General features: G+C 41.5%; 1 protein-coding gene across 2 annotated transcripts in view; it reads right to left on the bottom strand.

Annotated features, from left to right (window-relative positions):
* TNIP3 (TNFAIP3 interacting protein 3) overlaps window positions 1-23,365 on the bottom strand; it is a 96,561-nt gene extending 73,196 nt beyond the window's left edge. Inside the window, exons 1-2 of one of the 2 annotated variants that reach the window (XM_088660372.1) lie at window positions 23,257-23,365; window positions 5,670-5,734 (exon numbers count right to left, since the gene is read on the bottom strand). In XM_088660372.1, the coding sequence (XP_088516498.1) occupies window positions 5,670-5,734; window positions 23,257-23,286 (95 nt within the window). In that variant the 5' untranslated portion in view covers window positions 23,287-23,365. The remainder of the gene's footprint in view (window positions 1-5,669; window positions 5,735-23,256) is intronic. The other variant, XM_088660371.1, reaches the window with a different exon arrangement.
* Between the last annotated feature and the right edge of the window lie 246 nt (window positions 23,366-23,611).

Below are 23,611 nucleotides of genomic sequence, written 5' to 3'. Positions count from 1 at the left end.
CAAGGTTTTAATTTTGGAACATATTAAGTAAGAATACAGTATAGGGAGGGGTGTAGTAGTAGTAGTAGTAGTAGTACAGTAGTAGTAATAGTAATAAAGCACTCTGGGCAGCTTCCAACAAATTATAAAATCCACAGTAACCATTGAGTTACTTTACCACTGGGTAAATATGCAGAGCTCCTACATGCCTAGGATAAAGGGTAAAGGGTTTCCACATGAGAGAATGAGCCCTAGCATCTCCTTCTAGAATCTGACCACTGCTCTCAATACCCACTTTTCTGCCATGGTACCTGGGAAGACAAAATGGAGGTAGACTGTATATACCATCTTAAGCACTCTGGAGAAAAGGTTGGGGTATAAAATGGAGCTTGGTTGCATAGAGACAACTCTGTTCAAATAAGAAATGGGAAAGACTTGTTCTGTGCCATCCTTGTGATCAGCTCAGTCATGAAGTACCACAAGGTTTAATGATGAACAAGGCCTTCTAAAGAGGGCATACAGCTTTACTCACCCTGTGTCTCATCTTGAGAGGAAATTAATTCCAGAGACAAGGGGCCTGACACATGCTTTTGTCACTGTGGGTGGGCATTTCAGGCAAAGGATTCTTGAAGCTGTTATTACAGTGGTGGCAGAGGTGGTGGGACATAGAACAAAACAGATTTGTGGTTGCCTGCCTTGCAGGATTGTAAACCATTCTAGTCCAACCCCTTGTTTGAAACAGGAAATCCAGAACTAGAGCTTCCTCAACAGATGGCTATTCAGCCTGCTTGAAGCCATCCAGTAGCAGAAAGCTCACCTGCCACCTCCCTAGGTGGTTGCTTTCAATGTTGGACTGCTCTTTCCATCAATAGCTTGCTCCTAGTATTCAGCCCAAAACAACCCTCCTGTAATGTAAGCCCTTTAGGGCTACATCCTACTATACCTTTAAAGCAGCGTTTCTCAACCGCTGTTCCGCGGCACAGTACTGTGCTGCGAGATGCTGGCTAGTGTGCCGCGGCGTGCGGCGACGGGAAGGGCGATTTGTATTGTGACGTGCCTGGCGGCCGCCAATAATAAACACTGACCCGCCGGAAAGGAAGCCGGCCGGGTCACGACGCGACGCGAGGCGGGTTTATTTAAAACCCAGAAAAGCTGCTTTCTCCTCCGCGCACCCCCGCCCCGCATTCATATCCAGCGGCAGTTCCATTGCAGAGCAGGGACATCCGGCCCCTGCAGCTCCCTCCCTCCTTCCCTAGCGACTCGTCTCTGCAGCTGCGGCTCCGCCCGCCTTCCCGGAGACACCGAGAGAATCGCTCAAGGTCATTCCGGCAGACCGTCCTCTTCCTCTCCCCTCGGCGGTGGAGGAACATACCTGACCCACGCAAGGGCTCCTCGGGGCAGGATCTGTCGGCGTCTCCTGCCGCCGCAGTGCCGCCCAGGCCAGATTCACCAGGCGCCGCTCCTCCTTCTCCTTGCTGGCCACCCGGCGGGCTGGACGTGCCCAGGGGCGACGGGGAGCCGCCGCTGCTCTGGCTGCTGTCCTGCTCCCAGCCGTCCCAAAACCAGGCAAGTGTTTCTTACAGTCATAATTATGTCAATATAGGGCGGCACAGAGTTGGTGTGCCTCATGATTTTTTTCATGGAACAAGTGTGCCGTGGCCCAAAAAAGGTTGAGAAACACTGCTTTAAAGCACATTCTAAGTACATTCTCTCCATCTAAGAATTCTGGACACCGTAGCTTCTTGAGGGTTTCTAGGAATTGTAACTCTGTCAGACTTAAACTACAGTGCCAATAATTGCGGCAGGGAAGGAATGTGCTTTAAATGTGTACACATCCTAGGTCTACTCCTGCCTACTAGAGCAGCAGATAAAAGTTGTGTTTCATAGCTGCCAAGTTATCCCTTTTTTAAAGGGATTTTCCCTTATGCTGAATAGGCTTCCTCGCGAGAAAAGGGAAAACTTGGCAGCTATGGTGTTTGTGTTACTGATTTTCATAGAACTGACCTAATATTGTTGATAATCCTGTGATGTGTCTCCATGGAAGCTAAAATGACCCAAGAAGCTAGGTGATGGTCAGAGAAGATGGCTGATCCAGGTCCCCTGCTTCAAATCCAGCCAGGGAGAGGGGACAAGGTGCTTCTATGGCTGTGAACACTTCATACATTTAAAACCCACCCCCTCCCACACAATAAGAATCCTGTGAACTGTATTTTATTAAGGGTGCTGTGAATTGTAGCTCTGAGAGGGGTGAAATACAGTTACCACAATTCTTAAACACGAGATGTGCTTTAAATTATTGTGTGTACTCAGCCTGTCTGGAGGGAAACAGACTGGAGTTTGAGAGAGGCGGATAAAGGCAGAGAGCTGTATTGCTGTAAGCTAACAGCATTTTGGGGTGCTAACTGTTTTAGTAGCCTTTGGCTGGATATCAAAGCATCTAGGCTGTGTTCCTCCACCTAGGCTCAACCTGTATATCCGTAAACAAGTGCAAATATTGCAAATGTCCAAAAGCTTCCACCCCTAGAACTTCTCACTGCTTGGAGAAGTAGGGTGAGCACGACAATTAAGAATGTGATCTGCACAACAAAGAGAAAATAAGTGTTTCGTTCAATCCTGATTCAACCCTATAAACGCCTCCATGCTTCTGTTCCCCTTATGAAAAAAGGAATGATCCTTTTAAAGAACAGTTAATCGCCAGCAGCTGTTTAGCTGTGAAATGATACATTTGGAATGGAACAGTGCTGTTAATATGGACTGAACCAATTGTTTCTTAACAGCTTCTGCTTAATTTTCAAGAACCATATGACATGCTTTTCATGGAAAAATATGGTTTCCATAGCCTAAGTTCTGTTATCTATGCCCTGGTAACTTCTAGGTTAGTAGATTACTGCAATGTGTTATACGTGGGGCTGCGGATGGTTCAGAAAACTCAGCTGGGGCAGAATTCAGTGGCCTATTTCATTGCCAGTTAGAATATATAGCACCAATCCTGGCCCAGATGTACTAGCTGCCAGTTAGTTTCCAGGCCCAATCCAAAGTTCCAGTTTTGACCTATAAAGCCTTAAACAGCCCAGGACCACAATACCTCAGGGACCACCTCTCTCCATATGAACCTACCTGGACCCTGCAATCATCATTTGAAACCTTTTTTCGTGTGCCTTCACCACAAATGGTCTGGAGGGTGGCAACACAAGAACAAGCCTTTTCTGTGGTGGCTCCCTGTTTTTGGGATGCTCTCCCCAGGGAAGCCTTCTTGGTGCCTTCATTACATTTCTTTAGGCACCAGGCAAAAACATGCCTCCTCTCACAGGCCTTTAGCTAATTAAACAATCTATCGCCTTTTAAACTGTGGGGAAGGGGCTATTGCTTTTGTTTGTTACTATGTTTTTTGTGGTTTTTATCATCTAAACTGCCCTGTGATCCTCAAATGAAAGGTGCTATAGAAATTTCAATAATAATAATAATAATAATAATAATAATAATAATAATAATAATATGATAACAGTAGTAGCCAAAGAGCTCCCCCCCCCGCTGTGGCCTGGGGACAGTGACAAATAACCAAGGTGTATTGAATTCTGAAACACTGAGAGCTGCACTGTTTATGTTTTGTGTGTGTGTTGTGTTTTGTTTGTTGTTGTTCTATAAAATTCAATAAAAATTATTTTTTAAAAGGGGGGGGGCACTGAGAGCTTTTCAGCCAAGAGGAATAGCCTTCATTTGTGCACATTTGCTCAGTACATGCCTACTGTTGCTATAGCTGCTGTGGCTCCTGCCGTCTAAAGGAGCTATGCATAGAAGAGCAAGAAAGGACTACATTGGACTACTTTGAGGCTGGGAGATCATAAGAGATGACAGGCTAGAATACACAGGATTAATATAGATGGCGGCTAGTGTCCTGTGTGCGCTGCTTCCCCAAAACAGCAGTGAAGTGCAATGAATGCAGAGTTAATGAGAATGTGTATGCAGTCTAAGCCTTGACCTTTATCTGAAGATTCTATCGGAGTGGTGATTGACAGTTCACACCACAGTAGGGGGATTCCTGCATTGTGGTCTGCAAGGACTCTTCCTTCTTGATCTCTCTTGTTTTTCTCAGTTTAGAAGCTATTTTTAATCTTCTCTGGCTGACCTTTGCTGGAATATGTTGAGTTTATTCTGAAATACCATTTTTAAATATTTTTCTAGCTTTTATATATATATATATTTTAAAAATGGATATTTATTCCTGGAGTTCTGAAATACCATTTTTTAAAAATATTTTTCTAGATTTTAAATAAATAAATAAATGGCTATATTATAATTGTACAGTACTAGGAGTGAGTTTATATCTCCATCACAACTTAAGGCAATGCAATCTAGAACAGTTTTCTTCTTTCTGATGATACTTTAGAGCAGGCATCCCCAAACTGCGGCCCTCCAGATGTTTTGGCCTACAACTCCCATGATCCCTAGCTAACACAACCAGTGGTCAAGGATGATGGGAATTGTAGTCCAAAACATCTGGAGGGCCGAAGTTTGGGGATGCCTGCTTTAGAGGCAGGGCACATGTTCACAACACCACCTAACTAAATTGAGCATCAGAGTGACATTTCGTATTTCCAGCAGGGATGATAATTTCACAATAACATGAATGTTGCCTCTCTTATTTATTTATTTTTTATTGTATATTTTTAAAATTAATAATGTGGTGGTTAGTGCCTTGACGGCCATATTAGCAAAAAGGCAAGGTAAATCATTCTAATAAAATAATAAACATAAATAAACATAATCTCTTGCCTTGTTTATGATCTGTTCTACATAATTATGACCATTATGGCTAAAATAGTCATAATTCACGGTGAATAAGCCAGTCAGAAACAACTGTGCCCAACCAAAACAATTACCTCTTGCTCTCATCTTAAGCTACAAAACGAATTTTGATTGTTTCCTGAAAGTCTTCTTGAGAGGTGCTAACTGATAGGGGCTGAATTTTGCCATGCCAACGAGGTGTTACGTATTCAGGAGAGTGGAAAAATCAAATCACAAATGCAAACATTTAAACAAGCAAATTAGAGCTGCTTCAGATCTCCATATATGATGAAAGCAGTCAGGGAAGAGAATCTGTTCACAGATAATGGGAAACTAAGATGGAGGAAAAACCCAAAAGTGATCTAAGAAGTGCTTCTGTGTTAGTGATTTGAATCAAATGAGGAACCCCCTGCTATGAAGTCACCTTGACAATTGGTTCACATGCCCATGCACCTCAAATATATAATCTGATGAACAAAGCTATTTTGGAATAAAATCCCACTGAGATCAGTGGAGGCTAACACCAAGAAAACTTGCCCGGGATCAGGCTACATGTCACTTCAAATGTGAACAGACAGGATTAAGTACACTGGCACATGTGCTTTGTGCACTGCAGTCTCAGAAGCTGATAAATCAGGAACTGGTGTCTTTCAATCACACCCTTACATTAGTTTTGTTTTTCTTTTATTTCATTGATAAATCATGCAGAATCCATCCACTTCTTGGCACCTGTTGCAGTTAATCTAGTTTCACCAACATCTGATAGTTCAGGCTTTAGAATTTTTTGCCAGATTGAGCCATAATAGAATGATTTCTATTTAACAAAAATAGAGCAGTTTCAGCTTATTTGAGATGTCACAAGTCTTCACCAAAAAGCAAAGTAAAATGTGTAGAACTGTTAATACCTTTCTGAATCCGATGGATGACCGGTATGCATATCAAGAAACTTCCAAGAGTCTTGCTGTTCATTCTAATAATTAAAAAAGAGGGGAGAGGGTTTACTTACTTACTTACTTATTTTCTATATTGCCTTTCATCTGAGAATCACATGGTGGTTTACAATAAAAACCACAAAAATATCTAACATAGTAATAAACAGAAGCACTACCCCCCTAAACACAGTTTAAAAGTTCATATATTGTTAAATTTGCCCAAGGCCTGGTGCCTAACGATATATAATGCTTGTACCAAGCGAGCCTCTCCAGGGAGTGTATTCCACAAATGGGGAGCCACCACAGAAAAGGCCCATTCTTGTGTTGCCACCCTTCGGACTTCTCACTGGGGGAGGGGGGGAAATGAAGAAGGGCCCCCAATGATGATTGCAGGCTCTGTGTTGATTCACATAGGGAGAGGCAGTCCTTGAGCCATTTAGTATAGGTCAAAACCGGAACTTTGAATTGGGTCCAGAAACTAATCGGCAGCCAGTGCTCACACTTTCTTGCCCTGGTGAGCAAGCTGAGATTAGTGCTAATGTTAGAAAGAAATTGTTCCCCCCCCCCCCAAGGTTTTTTGCAGGACTTTAAATGTCAAAGAAGAAGACAAAAAGACAATCATGCTACTGCCACAATCACAAGAGAATGATAAACAGCTAGATCACAAGATTGTTAGCAAGATGTATACTTTTCAAGCTAAAATAACTCTTCTACAGAGGGTTCTGCTTTAAAAGTCTCCTTGTGCATGTCTAAAGTACATCTTGTTTGGTCTTGATTATCCTACTGGCGCATTTGATGTGAACACCGTCTTGCCCCCAATGAAGAATGTTACTTTGAAAGTTTAGTGCAAATCCACATTAAATTGCACCACTTCTCAATCAAAACAGTGATGAAAGCGACTGGAATTAAAAATGTGTGGTGTGGGGATAATGCAGTTGTAATCTTTTTTTACCTTCTTGTGACATGATTTTGTACTGCACTGAGTGAGAGAACCCTTTGCCCCTCCATCCCCATCCATTCCTGGGGATGCAAATAGCGGCAGCCACCTTGGGATCTGTGCCATGCTGCCTCCCACCCACATGATGAGGCCCTCCACTGCCTTTCTTCCTAGATCAAGCCATAGAGAGAGGTGGAACTGGCTTTGCTAAAGCAGTGCACAAAAGGTAAAGAAGAGGGAGAACAGAGGCCAGAATTACTAAAGTTGTGTGCATGCTCAAAAATAACACAACAAAAAGTAAGTTGCTGTAATCACCATTGCCATGAAAAGGATGAGGGATAGTAGAGATGCGGGTGGTGGTGGTGGTGAATGCATGGGGAGGTACACAGTGTGATTTGCCTTGGACCCCACTCTGGAATGGCCCTGGAATCACTGTATATTTGCACACCTTGCTATTTTAATGTTTTGAAAATCACTTTGTTTTGTTTTTATTTTGCAGCATTTACATACTGCTTGATTGAAAGTGAATAATAATAATAATAATATTAATAATATGATTGATAAAACACAGTTAAAATGAGATATTGAAAAAGCATTCAAAAGACAGTGAAAATAAACAGTACGCAAAATAGAGATTATATTACACACCAGCATTCTACATACGCAAAATAGAGATTATATTACACACCAGCATTCTACATGTCTGGATAGTGTTGCCTATCACATACAAAATGTTTTATGCAGGCATGAAAAGAATACAGTAAAGGAACGTGGTTGATGCCAATAGGCAGGGAGTTCCGGAGTTTGGTGCTGCCGCGGTAAATATAGCATTTTATTACAAATGCAGAAGTAGTATTATGTGGCAGTTCCCTGTGAGTTCCACAGATCCAAGTGGTCAAGTGGGGCATATGCAGGATAAGGGGATGTGTGTGCTTGTGCAGCACACTGGCTAAAATAATCAGAAAGTTCCCCATTCGAATTCTGCCTCCTTCTCCAGCTAGGTATAAAGCAAGCCACTCAGCATCACCCCACATTATTATATGGGCATAATTCTACATACATACCTTAATTATTGTTAGTAAAGATTACTGATATACTGTTTGTGAAGTTCTCAGACCAGTCCGTGAAATACAATTAGCATGAAAATCAAACCCAGGATAGTCCTTGCCTCACATGTAATTTTAGGTATGTTAAAATTTGCAAAAGTTTAAAACTATTTTCTGGTGAAGTAATGAAAACTACGTTTGAAATCTTTTTATCAAGCAGACAACAAGAAATGACAGCTGACTTCCCTAAGAATATGACATGAGAAATGCCACACAATTTAGCCAAAAAATCCAGCACAAAGTTTTTTAAAATTACATACTACCTAATAAGTGTAGCAACCAAAAACAAAAACCACATTACAGTACTGAAATTATTACTATATTATAATTAATAATAAACCATTATTGTTATTTGTTTAAAAGCAACAAATGAAGGGCCTCAGTCAACAAACAATCTGAACTGTTTGGATTTCAGCTAATTAAAACCTAGGGGCTCAACTGATTTTTTACTAGTGTGATGGTTTATTGAACAAAATATAGTCAGCTTGCTTATCCTCCTAACTCATCTCCAGCAGGTCTTATACATGTTTTATGGTGCAATTTTAAGCACACTTTCTTTGAAGTCAATTCTGTTTATATGTGTGCAAATACCTTCCAAGTTAATGGCCATAATCCAATTACAGAGCGAAGCTACAATTTTCTGAACACAGTTGGTCTTAAGTCTTAAGTAAAGGCCTATAGAACTGGAACTACTTCAGAGTAGATATGCATAGGATTTAACAACAAGTGCACCTAACTATGTATTTGATTATGGTTTATAGGTTTGGGGTAATCTTTATACTAAGTTTTGTTTGATCTTAAAAACTGTCTACACTACAGCTTCTACCCTGTTTCTCATATTTTAAGACATACCCATAAAATAAGCCATAGCAGGATTTTTAAGCATTCAAGGAATATAAGCCATACCCCGAAAATAAGACATAGTGATAGGCGCAGCAGCAATGCCGGCCACGGCAGAAGGAGGAGGAAAAAAATAAGACATCCCTTGAAAATAAGCCATAGTGTGTTTTTTTGAGGAAAAAATAAATATAAGACGTGTCTTATAATATGAGAAACACGGTACAGAGATGCATATCTGCTGATATTCCTTGACCATATTCATACATAGGTCTAAAAGGAAAAAAGAGAAGAAACTGAAAATCTAGCTAATAACTAACTCACAAACAAAACGAAATAATACCTTATCAGGACCAACCAATGATCAGAAAATGATGCATGGAAGAATTTTATTTATTTATTTTTTTGGTAAGGAATTTTTGTAAAGGTACATATATTTTCAAAGCAATTATTTAAAAACTTGAATATAAAAGGTTTTGATTGGAGCTAAACTATGTATCTAAGCAGAACTGAAGTAAAGAAAAAAGAAATCTTCCAAGTACTCACCATAGTCAAGATACTCACTGGTGCTACGATACATTGACCACAGCCTTAATCACAGGACAAAGTGCTTCGATGAGATACATATATATCTCAAAAGGTCACGTTCAGGGAAATCCATTTCTAAAATATCCACAGTTGAAAGACCGCTTAATCATATTGCACAGCACAACCTACATAGTTCAAACTGAAAGTACTCAAAACGAAAGAGCACAGAGGATTCCCTCTCGTTCTTCAGCCTACTGTGGAACAGAAGCAAAACATTACTCCCACGTCAAGTGGAGGGAACACCGTGGGAGAGTCCCCTGCCATGGAAAAAGGTTGCATCAACGCCCCCAGTCCAGAAATGGTATGGTACACAAATATTGATCTTGAAGTGGCACTGTTTACTGTAAAGTTGAATAAGTCACACTCTCATTTCGTGGAATGAACACGATGCTGGGTTTCATCTGATTAATGATTTGTCTAAATGCTGTATTCTACCATTCAGAAATAAACAGTAAATTGCAAGAACTCGGGGCCAGAAGAAAAATGGATTTCAAATACATCTTCACAAGGTTTTATTTGTGTGTTGAAGAGTTCAAGTAGGAATCAATCCCAGTATAGTAGGCAAATAAAAATAAATTCCAGAAAAAAAATCAGGACAAGGCCCTGTTTCGACAATTCTTCGTCAGCAAAGATTCACAGGTCAGAGTGTACCAAGTCTGTTTGCCTCCATTTTTCTTCTGGCCCGAGTTCTTGCAATTTACTGTTTATTTCTGGACTTTACCAAGAACTCCAATTTCTACTGTATTCTACCATTCATTCACATAGGCTTTTCAACACCCATGATATGACACTATAGGCAGCACTTGACAGTTTATTTTAAAGTTTCTGAAGGGAAAAGTACAGGGTGGTTGGTAGCTTTTGAACTACTGGTAGGAACTGGGTATGGGTGGGTTACTATTTTTCTTCTTTATGCGTGTGTGTGTTGTTGTTTTTTCAGTTCGTGGTTAATAAAACCATGTCCAGTCATGATAGAGGCTAACCTGCAAAATACCTGGATCAATTACAGAAATGTCACTCAGTGATAATAAGTGAAATAAACACACTCATAAGAACCACTTCATGAATATTTGATCACCACTGCATTGTGTAATATGAGATCCTTATAATTTCCAATCTCTGAGTAGACATGTTGGATTGCTTTGTTAGGTGACGCACACCCTTCAGGGCTCTAAAGCCTGTGTGAAGCATTTACAAAAGAAGAGGTGCAAAAAGGAAAGCAGAAATAGGCTTTGATCAAGCCACTGAATTATTACTCAATGAGTTTCAAGGGTCAAACTGTTCCACAATACCTGTAAGTGGTTATTCATTATGAAACAGATGACCTTTCCCTCACAGCAAAACTAAGAGACCACCCTACCCAACAAAGAAGTCAGGAAGGAAGTGGAGCTGCCTTTAAGAGCAGAACGGAGAAGGGAAATCCTCAAGTTGTGGGAGGAAAATATGAGCTCTCTAACAGGTTTCCTTTGTACAGTACTTCGCTACATATCGCCACACTTTTGTTACACAGAACAAACTAATTGGACAATAAAGCATTACATTATTTCTCATACATAACCAAGCCACTTAGAGAGAGACAGAGCAAAAATTGGATTTCTGCCATCCAAATTGTTTTACTGTCCACTGAAGACATGTTTGTTTAGGAATTTCCATTGGGGAATAATAAGGAAATGAGTTAGAGAAAATTTAATATAATTTTGAAGACAACAGCTTACAATAATTGCTCCCAAGTGCCTTGTAAATGGGTTAGGCTGCAATGCTATGGACATTTATCTGGGAGTAAACCCCAGCGAGCTTAATGGGATTTAATTCTGAGTAGAACTGTCTAGGATCATGCTGTTAATTAGCAGTTGACATGTTGCAATGGGAGTGGGGGAATCCTCTATGAGGAAGAGAGGGAAACTGGAAAGTAACACAGATATTTACTCATTTATCTGGAACTAGAGTTAAAACCAGTTTGAGAACTATATCTTCCAGGAAGGAACTTGGAGAAAAAGATATTTTTTTCTACCTTGAGCGGGTTTGAAGATTTCTCTCTGGGAATATAATAAAGCAAAAGCTTTGACACCACACTTTTGGACATTGGGGGGTGGGTGGGGGGGTGGGTAATCTAGAAAGAGATCCATTATTCAAGAAAAAGGATCTCCTGTTTCTCAGTGGGCAGTGTACAATATACTTCTTAACAGGCATCTTTTATTTGCAAGCATTTTTACCTTGCTCTTACAGACTACTCTTTCACCCATGGTGGCTGAAAATATATTAAAAAAATACAAAAATTAGGCACAAAAAATTAATACAATAAAGGGTGGGGATATAGCAGATAAAAGGAAAATAAAAACAGATGGTAGATAACAGTAACTTTAAAATACACTGACACTCCATTATCCTAAAACAAAAATGTAATCAACTGGCAGCAGGGCCGTCTTAAGCAGGTCCTGGTGCCATGGTGCACAGATCGCTCCGGCGCCCCCGCCCCGTTTCTTCCCGCGGTTGGTGGTTTCCGTGTGGCTTTGCCGCGCAGCGCCCCCCTTCCAACCCAGCACCCCACGCCACCCAGCCTAGAGCCAGCCCTGACTGGCAGCTAAAGGTCAATCCAGTTTGTCAATAGCCAATGCCAACATTGAGAAGCTACTTACATAAAAAACAAAAAAAGCACACTGTGTCCAGGAGACCATTTAAGAAGACAAATCATCAGAACAAGCAAATAACTTTCCTTAGTAGCCCAAGGCCACAGCTGTAACTTCTCTGTGCACCCATGTTTTATTGCATACTTAAAAACCTGCAATCCTAGATCAATTTGCAGTCATTTTCAGAACTGAAGAAGCGTATATCTTTAATATGGGGGGAAGGGATGCTTTTTCAGTATAAGTTATTAGCTTTATATTCTTCGTTACTGAAAGCTGCCATTATTTTTTGTAGGTTAGCCTTTCAAGCCTGTTCCATCTCAGGTGAGAATGTAGGACAGGGAAGGAGAAACCTGTGGACTTTCAGATGTTCCTGGACTGCAACTCCCATTGTCCCTGGACATTGATTGTGCTGCCTGAGGCTGATGGGCACTGGACTATGACAGCGTGGTGCTAACAATGCCAAGATTGTGTGTTCAATCCCTGTGTGGGCCAATTTCGACAAGCTGAAGAAGCTACTGGGTGTGATCCCGTAGTCAGAAACAGTGGCGGAGGAACCCTCTCCGGCACCCAGGGCGGGGCATCCCGTAAGGACTGCGCATGTGCGGCAGCCCGTACAGCCACCGTGCAAGTGGCAGCCCCTATGGATTGTGCATGTGCAACAGCCATACAGGCTGCCGGGTGAGTGACATCCTGTATAGACTGCGCATGTGCGGCATCCCGTGCGGAGGGCGCGCAAGAGCAGCAGCCCGTACGGACACCTATATGGACAGCATGCGAGAGCGGCAGCCCATACGGACTCTGCACATGCCCTTGGCCGCTCTACAGCTGGGAGGAGGCAGGGATCATTTGTCACCCCCCCCCCTGAGTAGCACTCGGGGCGGACCGCCCCCTACGTACCCCTTCCTACACCCCTGGTCAGAAATACTCAATGAGAAGCGATTCCAAGAAGGATGGTTTTGACCTTTAAAGCCCTATGCGGCTTAGGGCCCTCGGACCTACAGGACCGCCTATCCTGGTATGCCCCACGGAGGACCTTAAGGTCCACAAATAACAACATTCTGGAGATTCCGAGCCATAAGGTGGATAGATTGGTCTCAACTAGGGCCAGGGCCTTTTCAGTACTGGCCCCGACTTGGTGGAATGCTCTTTCACAGGAGACCAGGGCTCTGCGGGATTTGTCATATTTCCGCAGGGCCTGCAAGACAGAGCTGTTCCACCTGGCCTTTGGGTTGGATTCAGTCTGACCCCTGTGTTTTCCTCCCTCAGGGTTTTGATTTATGGACTACTTAAAATGAGGCTGCATTTTAAATTTTAAATTTTAATATCGTATTTTAATCTGTATTTTAATTAATTGTTTTCTTTTCTTTTATGTCTTATTGTAATTTTATTGGTGTTGGCCGCCCTGAACCTGGTTTTGACTGGGGAGGGCGGGGTATAAATAAAAAATTATTATTATTATTATTATTATTATGAGAAATACTGAAGGCCCAAATGCAGCGGACACTACCAACAAGAAAGAAAAGTAGGAGGCATCTAAGGAAACAGGTGTGGCTGCATAAAGAGCTTACAGATGAACTTGAGAGTTAAGAAGGGCATGTATAAGAAATAGAAGAAAGGGGAAAACCACAAAGGAGTACACCTGAGTAGCCAGCAGTTGCAGGGGGGGAGTCAGGCTGGCTAAAGCTCAGAATGAGCTCAGGCTTGCAAGAGAGGTTGAAAATAATAAATAAGATGATGACTAAACATTTTTTTAAAAAAAACTTTCTGACAGTAAGAGCTGTCCAGCAGTGGAGCAGACTCCCACAACAGGTGGTGGCGGTGGACTCTCCTTCCTTGGAGGTTTTTAAACAGAGGTTGGATAGCCATCTGCCATGGATGCTTTAGGTTGCATGGATGCTTTAGCATTGCATGGGCTGGACTAGATGACCCTTGGAACCCCTCCCAACTTCGATTCTATGATCTCTGGTGTGCTAACTGGCAACCCCACCTCACCCCCCCAAAAAAAAAGCCCTGCTTGGCTAGCCTCTGAGCCTTTGATATGCAGAAGTCAGCAGGTGAATGAAAGCAATTATTGTCAAGTACTTGCTGCAGATCAAGCTGCTGCAGTGACTTGCATGATGCAGTATTGTGCCATGTGGTAATATGCTTCAAGTTGTTATAGAGAGTTGCTCCTGCCAATAATAAGCTTCACAGCTCATTTCTATGGGACTCATAGATAGACATGGAGATGGTCCTAAAGAAAGGAGTGAGGAACCTTTATAACCAGCCCTCAGGTGTCTCCCAGGCTCTGCTGCTCTTCTCAGGCCACGCCTTCACCATCCTTGAGTGCTTTTACCTGGCTGGAATGTATCTTTGAACTGTGCCAATGCCTCTTGCTTGCCTGGTTGGAGATACTGGGTGGGGGGTATAGAAAGCTTTGATGTTTCCATGTCTTTCAGTCACAGCAGTCCTTCCAGAAAAAAGGTGGAGCATCTCTTGCCCTCCTGTTGCACTTGAGTACTACTAGCCAGGCATGACCAAGTCCTAGTTTCTGTTTCAATTTAACATGCTTCACTGAAGGGTTAGTCACCAAACTAATACAGAACAGGGTCTTCCCCCACCCCCCTCCCCCAGTTTGCTAGTTGTTGTTGTTGTTGTTTAGTCGTTTAGTCGTGTCCGACTCTTCGTGACCCCATGGACCAGAGCACGCCAGGCACTCCTGTCTTGCACTGCCTCCTGCAGTTTGGTCAAACTCATGTTCGTAGCTTCGAGAACACTGTCCAACCATCTCGTCCTCTGTCGTCCCCTTCTCCTAGTGCCCTCCATCTTTCCCATCATCAAGGTCTTTTCCAGGGATTCTTCTCTTCTCATGAGGTGGCCAAAGTATTGGAGCCTCAGCTTCACGATCTGTCCTTCCAGTGAGCACTCAGGGCTGATTTCCTTAAGAATGGATAGGTTTGATCTTCTTGCAGTCCATGGGACTCTCAAGAGTCTCCTCCAGCACCATAATTCAAAAGCATCAATTCTTCAGTGATCAGCCTTCTTTATCAGCCTTTCTTTGCTAGTTATGCCCCTATTTTCATGGAGAAATGTTGACGGGTATGTAGTTTATGATATATTATACACTCCCTCTTCATTTTCTTAGGGTTTTATTGTCTCTAGTCCCCACCAGCAGGTGCACAGAAAGGGGAGGGGGTTCATTACATATAGTTTTATTCATCATTTAGGATGGGGGGGAAATTCAATTCAGTTTGCATTTAAAGACAAATTCACACTTCCCAAAACAATATGTGAGCCAAAACAAAGCCATTTTTCAAAATTTGCACTTCTCTGAATTTTGAAATGTACCTCTCCAACATTGCTTAAAATGAACAAAAATGCATATACAGAGGTAAAGTGGGCATAAAAAGCATATAATGCATATATTAGTGAAAATAAGAAAAATGCCTTATATTACAGGAAACTGCTTTGAAAAATGTGTATATTGAGGGAAAATTGCATACAAAAACATGTATATTAGGGAGAATTTTCACTAGAATGCTGAATATTTTTTAAAAAATCAACTGGAAATGTAGAAAATTGAAATAAAAAATGGAAAAATGAGAAACTGTGAAAAGCTAAAATGGATAGGATTGCCCACCCCCATTGCCTTCTTGCAATGATGAGGAAGGAAAAGACGCACCTGGCTCCACCCACAATATCCCCATACCTGCCAGCTCCACTCTAAGACCTTCACGTGTTGGGCAGAAGGTATTAAGGGTGAACCTATGCACACTTGGAATGCACGTTTACCTGAATGCACACAGGCTTCTCCACAAAATCAGCAACACGGTGCAATTTAGGTTCTCCGTTGCATGGAGGAGCCTACGCACATTAAGCCAAATTCCCCTTCAGATAACGGGACAGGTCTAGGTCCATGCAGTGCCCTCTCTTCACACACAATCTTGAAATGTGTGGAGAGTAACTCCTGAAGGAGACTCCTGTTGCTCAGGGTAACAGGAGAACATGAAAGAACTGAGCAGGATTCTCATGCACAGCAGTGCTTTCCAGTCTTCCGCAACTGTAGCAAGGCAACAACAGGCACTGACTAGGCCTCAGAACTATTAAACTACTGTATTAACTATTAAATTGAACCCTAGCACCCACAATATCACAACTTCCTTCTCCATTCCCTGCCTTCAGCCCATAGACCTTTTTTTGTGAAGCTACAGGCCAACCTCGCTTTAATTTTGGACTCTCCCACCATTGTTTCTTCAGGTCTCTGCTTGTGCCCCTGTAATTTCTGCACTTTCTTTTGCTCCCCCAGATTTACAACCTTTTTTCATTGTTTCTTGTCAACAGCATACATTTTCTTTCCTTGGTTTTTCCACAGCAACCAACCCCACTCATTAGCCCGTCCTTTTAAACTCTCAGTCAGGTCTGTCATCCTTTCCCTCAGACGTCTGTTCCATCACCTTTTGTGTTTCTGTTTTTAAGAATACTGCCTGCTAGCTTCACTCAACTGTCCTGTCATTCCCTTTACATTTTCCCTCAGCCTTTGAATATTTACTTTGATTCACAAAGCCTGGAATGCTATGAAGGTTCAAAGACTGACAATTTCCCTCATTAGACAGAATGTTCTAGAACATCACATCAGCTCAGTCAATAGGTGTTAAGGCTCTTGCTGTTACAGTGTCAGCAGTTGTGACTAAATCCCTTTGTACCTTTCAATATAGATGAAGTTATGCACTTAAAATGTTCCAGAAACTGACATTTTCTTCTGAAAGTTTTTAACAGTTTGCAGTAGATATACATTATATATAGTATTATCCTGCTCTGTTGGTTATTGACCTTATGTCAACCAAAAATCAGAGAGGGGAAATGTTTTAAATAAAATATCATCCAACTGCCTGCACACAGAACAATAATGTTTCTTCCTGCTTCAAGAAATAATAATAAAAATAAACCAATATCATCATTGTTATCACCATTATCAATTACTCAACATTCACCCTAAGGTCCCAGGACCTGTTTCAGCAATTTAAAATACATGAAAAACAGTTCAAAATCTGTATAATGAAAGTTTGATGCACAATTCTTTGGGGAGGGAGTTCCTCAGCTTAGGGGCTGCCACAGACAATGTCCTTTCCTGGGTTGTTCCCCCAGCCCAGTTTCTGTATTCAATCTGAGAGGGTCAAAAGAAGGAAGTCTTTCAGATATTTGGGACCTGAGTTGTTTATACCTCAGGCAAGGTATAATAAAGCAAGCCAGGGCAACTAAACTCAGTAACAAGAGCCAAAGACCTGTGTAATTTCCAGCATTTGAAAGCTCAAGAGCAGGCATCCCCAAATTGCGGCCCTCCAGATGTTTTAGCCTACAACTCCCATGATCCCTAGCTAACAGGACCAGTGGTTGGGGAAGGTGGGAATTGTAGTCCAAAACATCTGGAGGGCCGATGTTTGGGGATGCCTGCTCAAGAGCTGAAATACTCTAGCCCCCTAGACCACACCATACCACAGTTGCTAGTAATGAAGGTGTTTCAGGAATACTTATTCATGACGAGACCCTTATGAGCCGGGCAATGTCTGTGCCTTCAAATGCCATGTCCCAAACTCCAGCCATTTTCTCCCTTGCCTGCTGCACACCTGCATAGCTATTGTGCCTGTATAATGTAATATCTGTTAAACAATATAACTTTGCTGACATAACTCTAACCATGCTGTATCTTTATATTCTATGGGTGCAAGGAGATTTATTAGTGGTCCTATTCTTGGCCAGTGGGTGTAATTTTATGATAGGATTGCAATGTTAGTCACTGAATAACTCAGGGGTAGCCAACATTGTGCCCTCCAGATGTGGGGCTACAACACTCATCAGCCCCAGACTACATGGCCAATGATGGAAGATTTTGAGAGTCCATCATCTGGACAGCACCACATTGGCTATATGTAGCCAATCTGTAAAATCTGGTAAAACCCTTTCCAGCACATCTCCTTCTCACTTATAAAATCCAGTATATCTGGGTAAAGGAGTTCCTTAGGTGTCTTTCCTGTTTTTCACTTGAGAAGACTATAAAAACAGAATCACTCTTGATCTCCGGCTGTGATTCTTAACGCACATGATTCCTGTTTAATGGGAATGGCACCCATCTGATCTTTGGATTTGTACTCATAAAATTATGTAGAGATATAGTTCTTAAGCACAGGGGAATAGGCAGGAAAAACAAAGACTGTTGAAGCAGAGGGGGAAAGGGTGTTAAAATGAATAATTTTGCTATGGTTTGTAGAAACAGTGATTCATCATGCTTTGGACAGCATGAGACTCACTTATTTACAAGCATTTGGGGTTTTGAAAGGATACAGCAGGGCTATATATTATTCTTCCATCACCTATAAATCCATAAAATAATTATTTATGTCCATTAACATTATATATTGCATATATGACACTCTCTATTTGTCAAGATAGAATCTAACTGTATCCCAGGCACACATCTGTCCACACAAACGATCTTAAAGAAAGTTAACACCTGGGATAGGAAACAGAATAATCTCGTTATCTTCCCATGAGTCTCAGGGCTGCCTGCTAATTAAGGAAATTTCATTTCATTGTTTGTTTAGTAAATGTTTTCCTTGCCCTTCCAAAGCATTTGCATCACTCAGGGTGGCTTACGACAATGAAAAACAAAACCATCCCATAGAAGAAATAAAATAACAGCAGCAAAAGAATAGGATTCAGCAAATAAAATAAGAGTCTGCCATATATAAAAACAATAACCTGCCCAGTGAGGCAAATGCTTACTCCAACAGCAAAAAATTAACTCACCAAACTAGTATTCTGGGTACTGCATTAACATAACCTGCATTGCTTCTGAGTTTGTAGGATTGTGCTGTATATTTAAATAACACTTGTGGTTTACCAAAAGCTCAGTATTAATGCCTTTGGGGGTATTGAAATGTGAAATAATTTATGATTTAATGAGGAAAAAACCTATGACTGAGTGTGGAAAGCAAAAAGCATATCTATTGTTTTCTTTTTTCTTTTCTATTACAGTAGCCTATCAGAATACATACAAGCTAAGAACAAAATAAGGCACATCAGTAAATCAATGCAATAAAACCGAACTAATTTAACACACTAATACTAAACAGGACAGAGAAAAACTTTCTCCCAACTCTCGCCAGCAATCTCTTTTCTCATTTTGTTCCCCACCTCTCATTGGGAAGAGTTTCTTTTAAAAAAGGACACCTCATAGGCACTAGGAAATATGGCTGGATTGAAAATTGTGTCCTAAAGCCACATCTAAGGCAACAATCTAGAGGAGAGCAGATTTCAGGCTTGTGGAATTCCTTTTGTGTTTTACTAAAGGTCTGACACCCACCACCAGAAGGCAGGTGGTAAAAGACATAGATGTCCCCATTTATTGTGCACTCATCATGGTTGGTACTCATGATGTTATGAGGACAGTTCACATGACCACCATTTCAACACTATTTGCACCAGCAAAAGTTTCAGGGCAATCACACTGCTTTACTTGCAGCAGGCTCATGCCCCATAGTTTCCAGTTGAAATCCTGTAACTTTTCAGAGCACAGACGTTCCTAGCGGTGCGGTGGGGGGTCCTGCCCTACTTTTGTTGCACTATAGCGAAAATGTGTGCCTCCAGACAGCAATAATATGGTAACATTGGGGAAGCACCACAGAACTACTAATAAAGAAGAATGGTGTGTGGATGGTCCAGAATAAATCCATCACTAATGTACTGTTATTGTATCAGTGACATGCTGCAGAAAAAAACTCTCTCACACACAAAAAATAAGACTGAAAGGGGCCATACACTTAGAAGTAATAAATGTGATGCTGAGCTGAGCTAAGCTCACAGTCCTTCCAAACAAAAATCCATTCCTGGTTACCCCATTTCAGCAATCGAATGTATATTCGGGCTGCTATTTTCTTCCTTGTGTTAAAACAATTGGGAGACAGAACGCCCCGGCCGATCTCCCTGCACATTAGTCAGTGTTGTGCCAGTAGATTCTGATCTATCCTCTTTTTTATCGGCACAATCTATTGGGGAAACCTCTGTGCAAATTCCCTCAAAGGTGCATAGGAACATAAAAGAATATTATTGTGCTTTTGAACTGCTCTGATACTGTTCCCTGGGCCTTCCACAGAAGAAACTTCCAAGTTATTGTTCCCATAGCGTTGGTGAAAATTCAGTCAGAACTAAAGCAAAAGCAATTACATGTCATTGTATTTTTAAATTGCTGTAACTCTTCCTGGAACCTCATGGTGAATGGCAGGAAAGTAATCTAAATGTAGCAGCCGTTACTATTACCAACAACATTATCAGATTAAAATAAATATTTTTTGAATTCCTTCAAAATGTCTATTGTATAACCAGTATGAGCCACAGAATTCAGGGATCATGTGTCTTAAGTGGACTCTTAATACGGTATGTGGATCACAAAATTCTAAGCATCTCACAAGATGCACATGAATGCATTAAAAAAAGAAAGAAAGAAGGCTACACAAGAATTGCTTCAGCTTGAGTGGTTGTTGGGCTACATTAAATGCCCCCAATTTGCCTTCCAATTTGCCCTGATATTTAAATATTTCCCTAGGGGGGGTGTTTGCTATTGCTAAAAGCCCCTCTTTCATTTGTCTTATTATAAAGCACAACCTCAGCCTGCGTCAGTGGTTCAGCATAAGGCTTTTAAGCAAAGGAAATCCCCATATCTTCCAACACGGTAAATGTTATAATTTGTTCAGAGGAAGAATTAGTCAAACAGTAAGGGAAGCTGTACATTTTTGTGGTTTGGGGTCACTTACTTCCCTTGTAGCACGATAATGCAGAAGAATCAGTTATTTTATTTGCTTTTTTTTAAATGATATTTATTCATTTTTCCCCATCACCAAACCTGAACATTGTTCTTCATGCTTGTATACATATACATATACATATACATACATATACATTTATGTTTGTTTGTTACAATTTTTCGTATCGTATTTCTAATCCTCCTTTCCCAGAGAAAAAAAGGGAAAGGAGAAAAAAAGAAAAAAAGAAAAGAAAAGAAAGTAAATTTTATCTTTGGACTTCCTGTTATCTCCATCAGCATACTCTCCTCTTTTTGTCGCAGAGTGTATATTCAATCCATGCTATTTCTGTTTTTACATATCGTTTGACACTCCTATTTCTTAAGGAAACTGATTTCTGCAAATATTTTATTTGCTTTCAGTGTCAAAGCACTTAAATGCCACAGCTTGTAAGGTGCTCTGTGCAGCTAATCTATTCCCCTGCAGTCACACAGTTAAATATTAATGAGGCCATGCTACTTTATGAACATGAATTATAACTGGAACCTTAAACTGCAGCATCTGGTGTTAATGTGATTTATTCCAATAAATGCTACTATGGTGCATCTGTTTCTTGTCCTGTGCCCGATCCTGCCCTTCTCCATTATTGGTATATTTAAGCACTAAAGTTAATGCCTTGTAAATGTACTGATACCTTTACTGCGATGCCATGTGAGTGGTTGTTGGGGCAAACTTCCTTGTGCAACTCATTGTCCTGTTGCATCTTGTCTTCTTCTTCTTTTAAATCTTCATTGAGGCTTCTTTCTTTTAATTATATCCAGATCTACTGATTCAGCCAAACCCCATCATACAGAGTTGCCCAGGTCTAGCTAAGGAAATCTGTGCATATAAGCAAGCTTCCATGCATATATTACTTACTGGATCAAGGTACAGATCGGGTGTGCATTCAAATGCACAGCTTTCATCCAAAGCACTCTCATACCACTTTAACAGGGATGGCTTCCCTCAAGGACTCTTGGGGACTGCAGACTGTTATGGCTGCTGAGAGTTGTTAGACCTACTGTTCCAGGCACACTTAACAAAGTACAGTTCCCAGGATGCTGTGGGAGAACCTATGACTATTAAAGTGGTATAAGAGCGACAACTAAGGAAATTTAATCTGCCCCAAGAATTGCTGGTCCAATTTTATAGAGGTACTATTGAAACTGTTCTCTGTAATTCCATTACTGTCTGGTATGGTACAGCCTCTCATCCCAGATTTAAAGCTTGTGATTAGTTATTAGTTCTACTCAGCTGCTCCATTGTTTCTATGCCTGTTTTATTGTGCGCTTTAAAAATCTTGTTATATAGCAGCTGTCTTGCAGATCATTAGGAAGGAAGGAAGGAAGGAAGGAAGGAAGGAAGGAAGGAAGGAATGTTTTGTTTGCACAGGCAAGAGATACAATGCTAACTTGAATAGGTGGAAGAGAATACTTGATCTGGCTTGTAATCAGAAACATCAGTATCCTTTCAGGCTGCAGTCTTAAACACACACACAGAGAGAGAGAGAGAGAGAGTCTAGAACCAGTCCTAACATTAGGCAGAATGAGGCAACTGCCTCAGGTAGCAGATGCTAGGGGCAGTTGTGGCAACCTTTCAGCAGTTTCTAAGCCTGCCTCTGGTAGAGAACAGAGCTGATTGGTCTGTGTTCCACCTGCATAACTGCCCTGCCACCCTCAGGGGCAGTGGAGGACACTAAGTTGATGAATGATTCAACTGTCAGCCCAGTTGGCCTCTGTACGTGGAATGGGGAGTGGCATCTTGTCCTTGCCTAAGGCAGTAATATGTCTGGGGCTGCACCCAAGCACAAAGTAGCATCCCACCCAAAATAAACATGCATAAAAGGTAAAGGGACCCCTGACCATTAGGTCCAGTCGTGACCGACTCTGGGGTTTCAGCGCTCATCTTGCTCTATTGGCCGAGGGAGCCGGCATACAGCTCCCAGGTCATGTGGCCAGCATGACTAAGCCGCTTCTGGCGAACCAGAGCAGCGCACGGAAATGCTGTTTACCTTCCTGACAGAGTGGTACCTATTTATCTACCGTACTTGCACTTTGATGTGCTTTCAAACTGCTAGGTTGGCAGGAGCAGGGACCAAGCAACGGGAGCTCACCCCGTCGTGGGGATTCAAACCGCCGACCTTCTGATCGGCAAGCCCTAGGCTCTGTGGTTTAACCCACAGCGCCACCCGCGTCCCGTAAACATGCATAGGATTGCACTATTAATAAATTATAAATCTGATTAGAGAAGTGCACAGGTTGATACTAAGTTTCTCCCCTTCACAGCACTGTGACACCACTAAGAGTTAAGTTTTAATTGCACAACACAACAGTGCTTCTGTGGCTACACCTTTACACTGAAAACAGGCTCAGAGCTGACCCGATTATGCTCTGCTCTCACTATCAAGACACTTGGCTATATGCAGCCTTCAACTTGCCCTGCACGTTCGCCTTAGGAGAAATACAGGTCTAATGAAGGGAGAATTAACAAAGTGTTCTGATATGAAAGCACTGCACAAGTCTAGATTTCTTAATGTCATTCCCTACCTCTGTCAGTTTTAGCCTATGAATCACAGTGTATCTCAGATTTTCAGTAAACAGAGAGGTCGTCTTTGGTAAGCGCTGTTTCTAGTAAAGAGAATAAAAACCTACATACCAAGAAGGTGGGTGGTAGGAACAGAAGCATGAGGTGCGTGGGCTGCTGGGTTAGGTATGCTCCTGGTTTAAAAATGATTCCCCCATCAGTCAAGATTTTAGTAGTAATGTAATCTGTTAAAGTCCTTGCTGAATGGCTCTTTGGAAATGTGATGCTTCAGAGGACACCTTACATTTGTACATTTAGCATTTTTGATAAGCAGCGCTCTCTAGTGGATCATGGAATAACAACTAAAAATTCAGATTCTTTTGACCTGGAATTGTAGGCTGTATTTAATGATATTTCAATGCAAAGTGGACCAGTTGAAATCAAGAAGCGTCAGTGGGCTTTTGATTTTTGATTTCTGCATCTGAAC

This window comes from Zootoca vivipara, chromosome Z1 (genome assembly GCF_965207765.1).
Source record: "Zootoca vivipara chromosome Z1, rZooViv2.hap1.1, whole genome shotgun sequence".
Taxonomy (NCBI): domain Eukaryota; kingdom Metazoa; phylum Chordata; class Lepidosauria; order Squamata; family Lacertidae; genus Zootoca; species Zootoca vivipara.
This window is presented reverse-complemented; position numbering and strand designations above follow the sequence as displayed.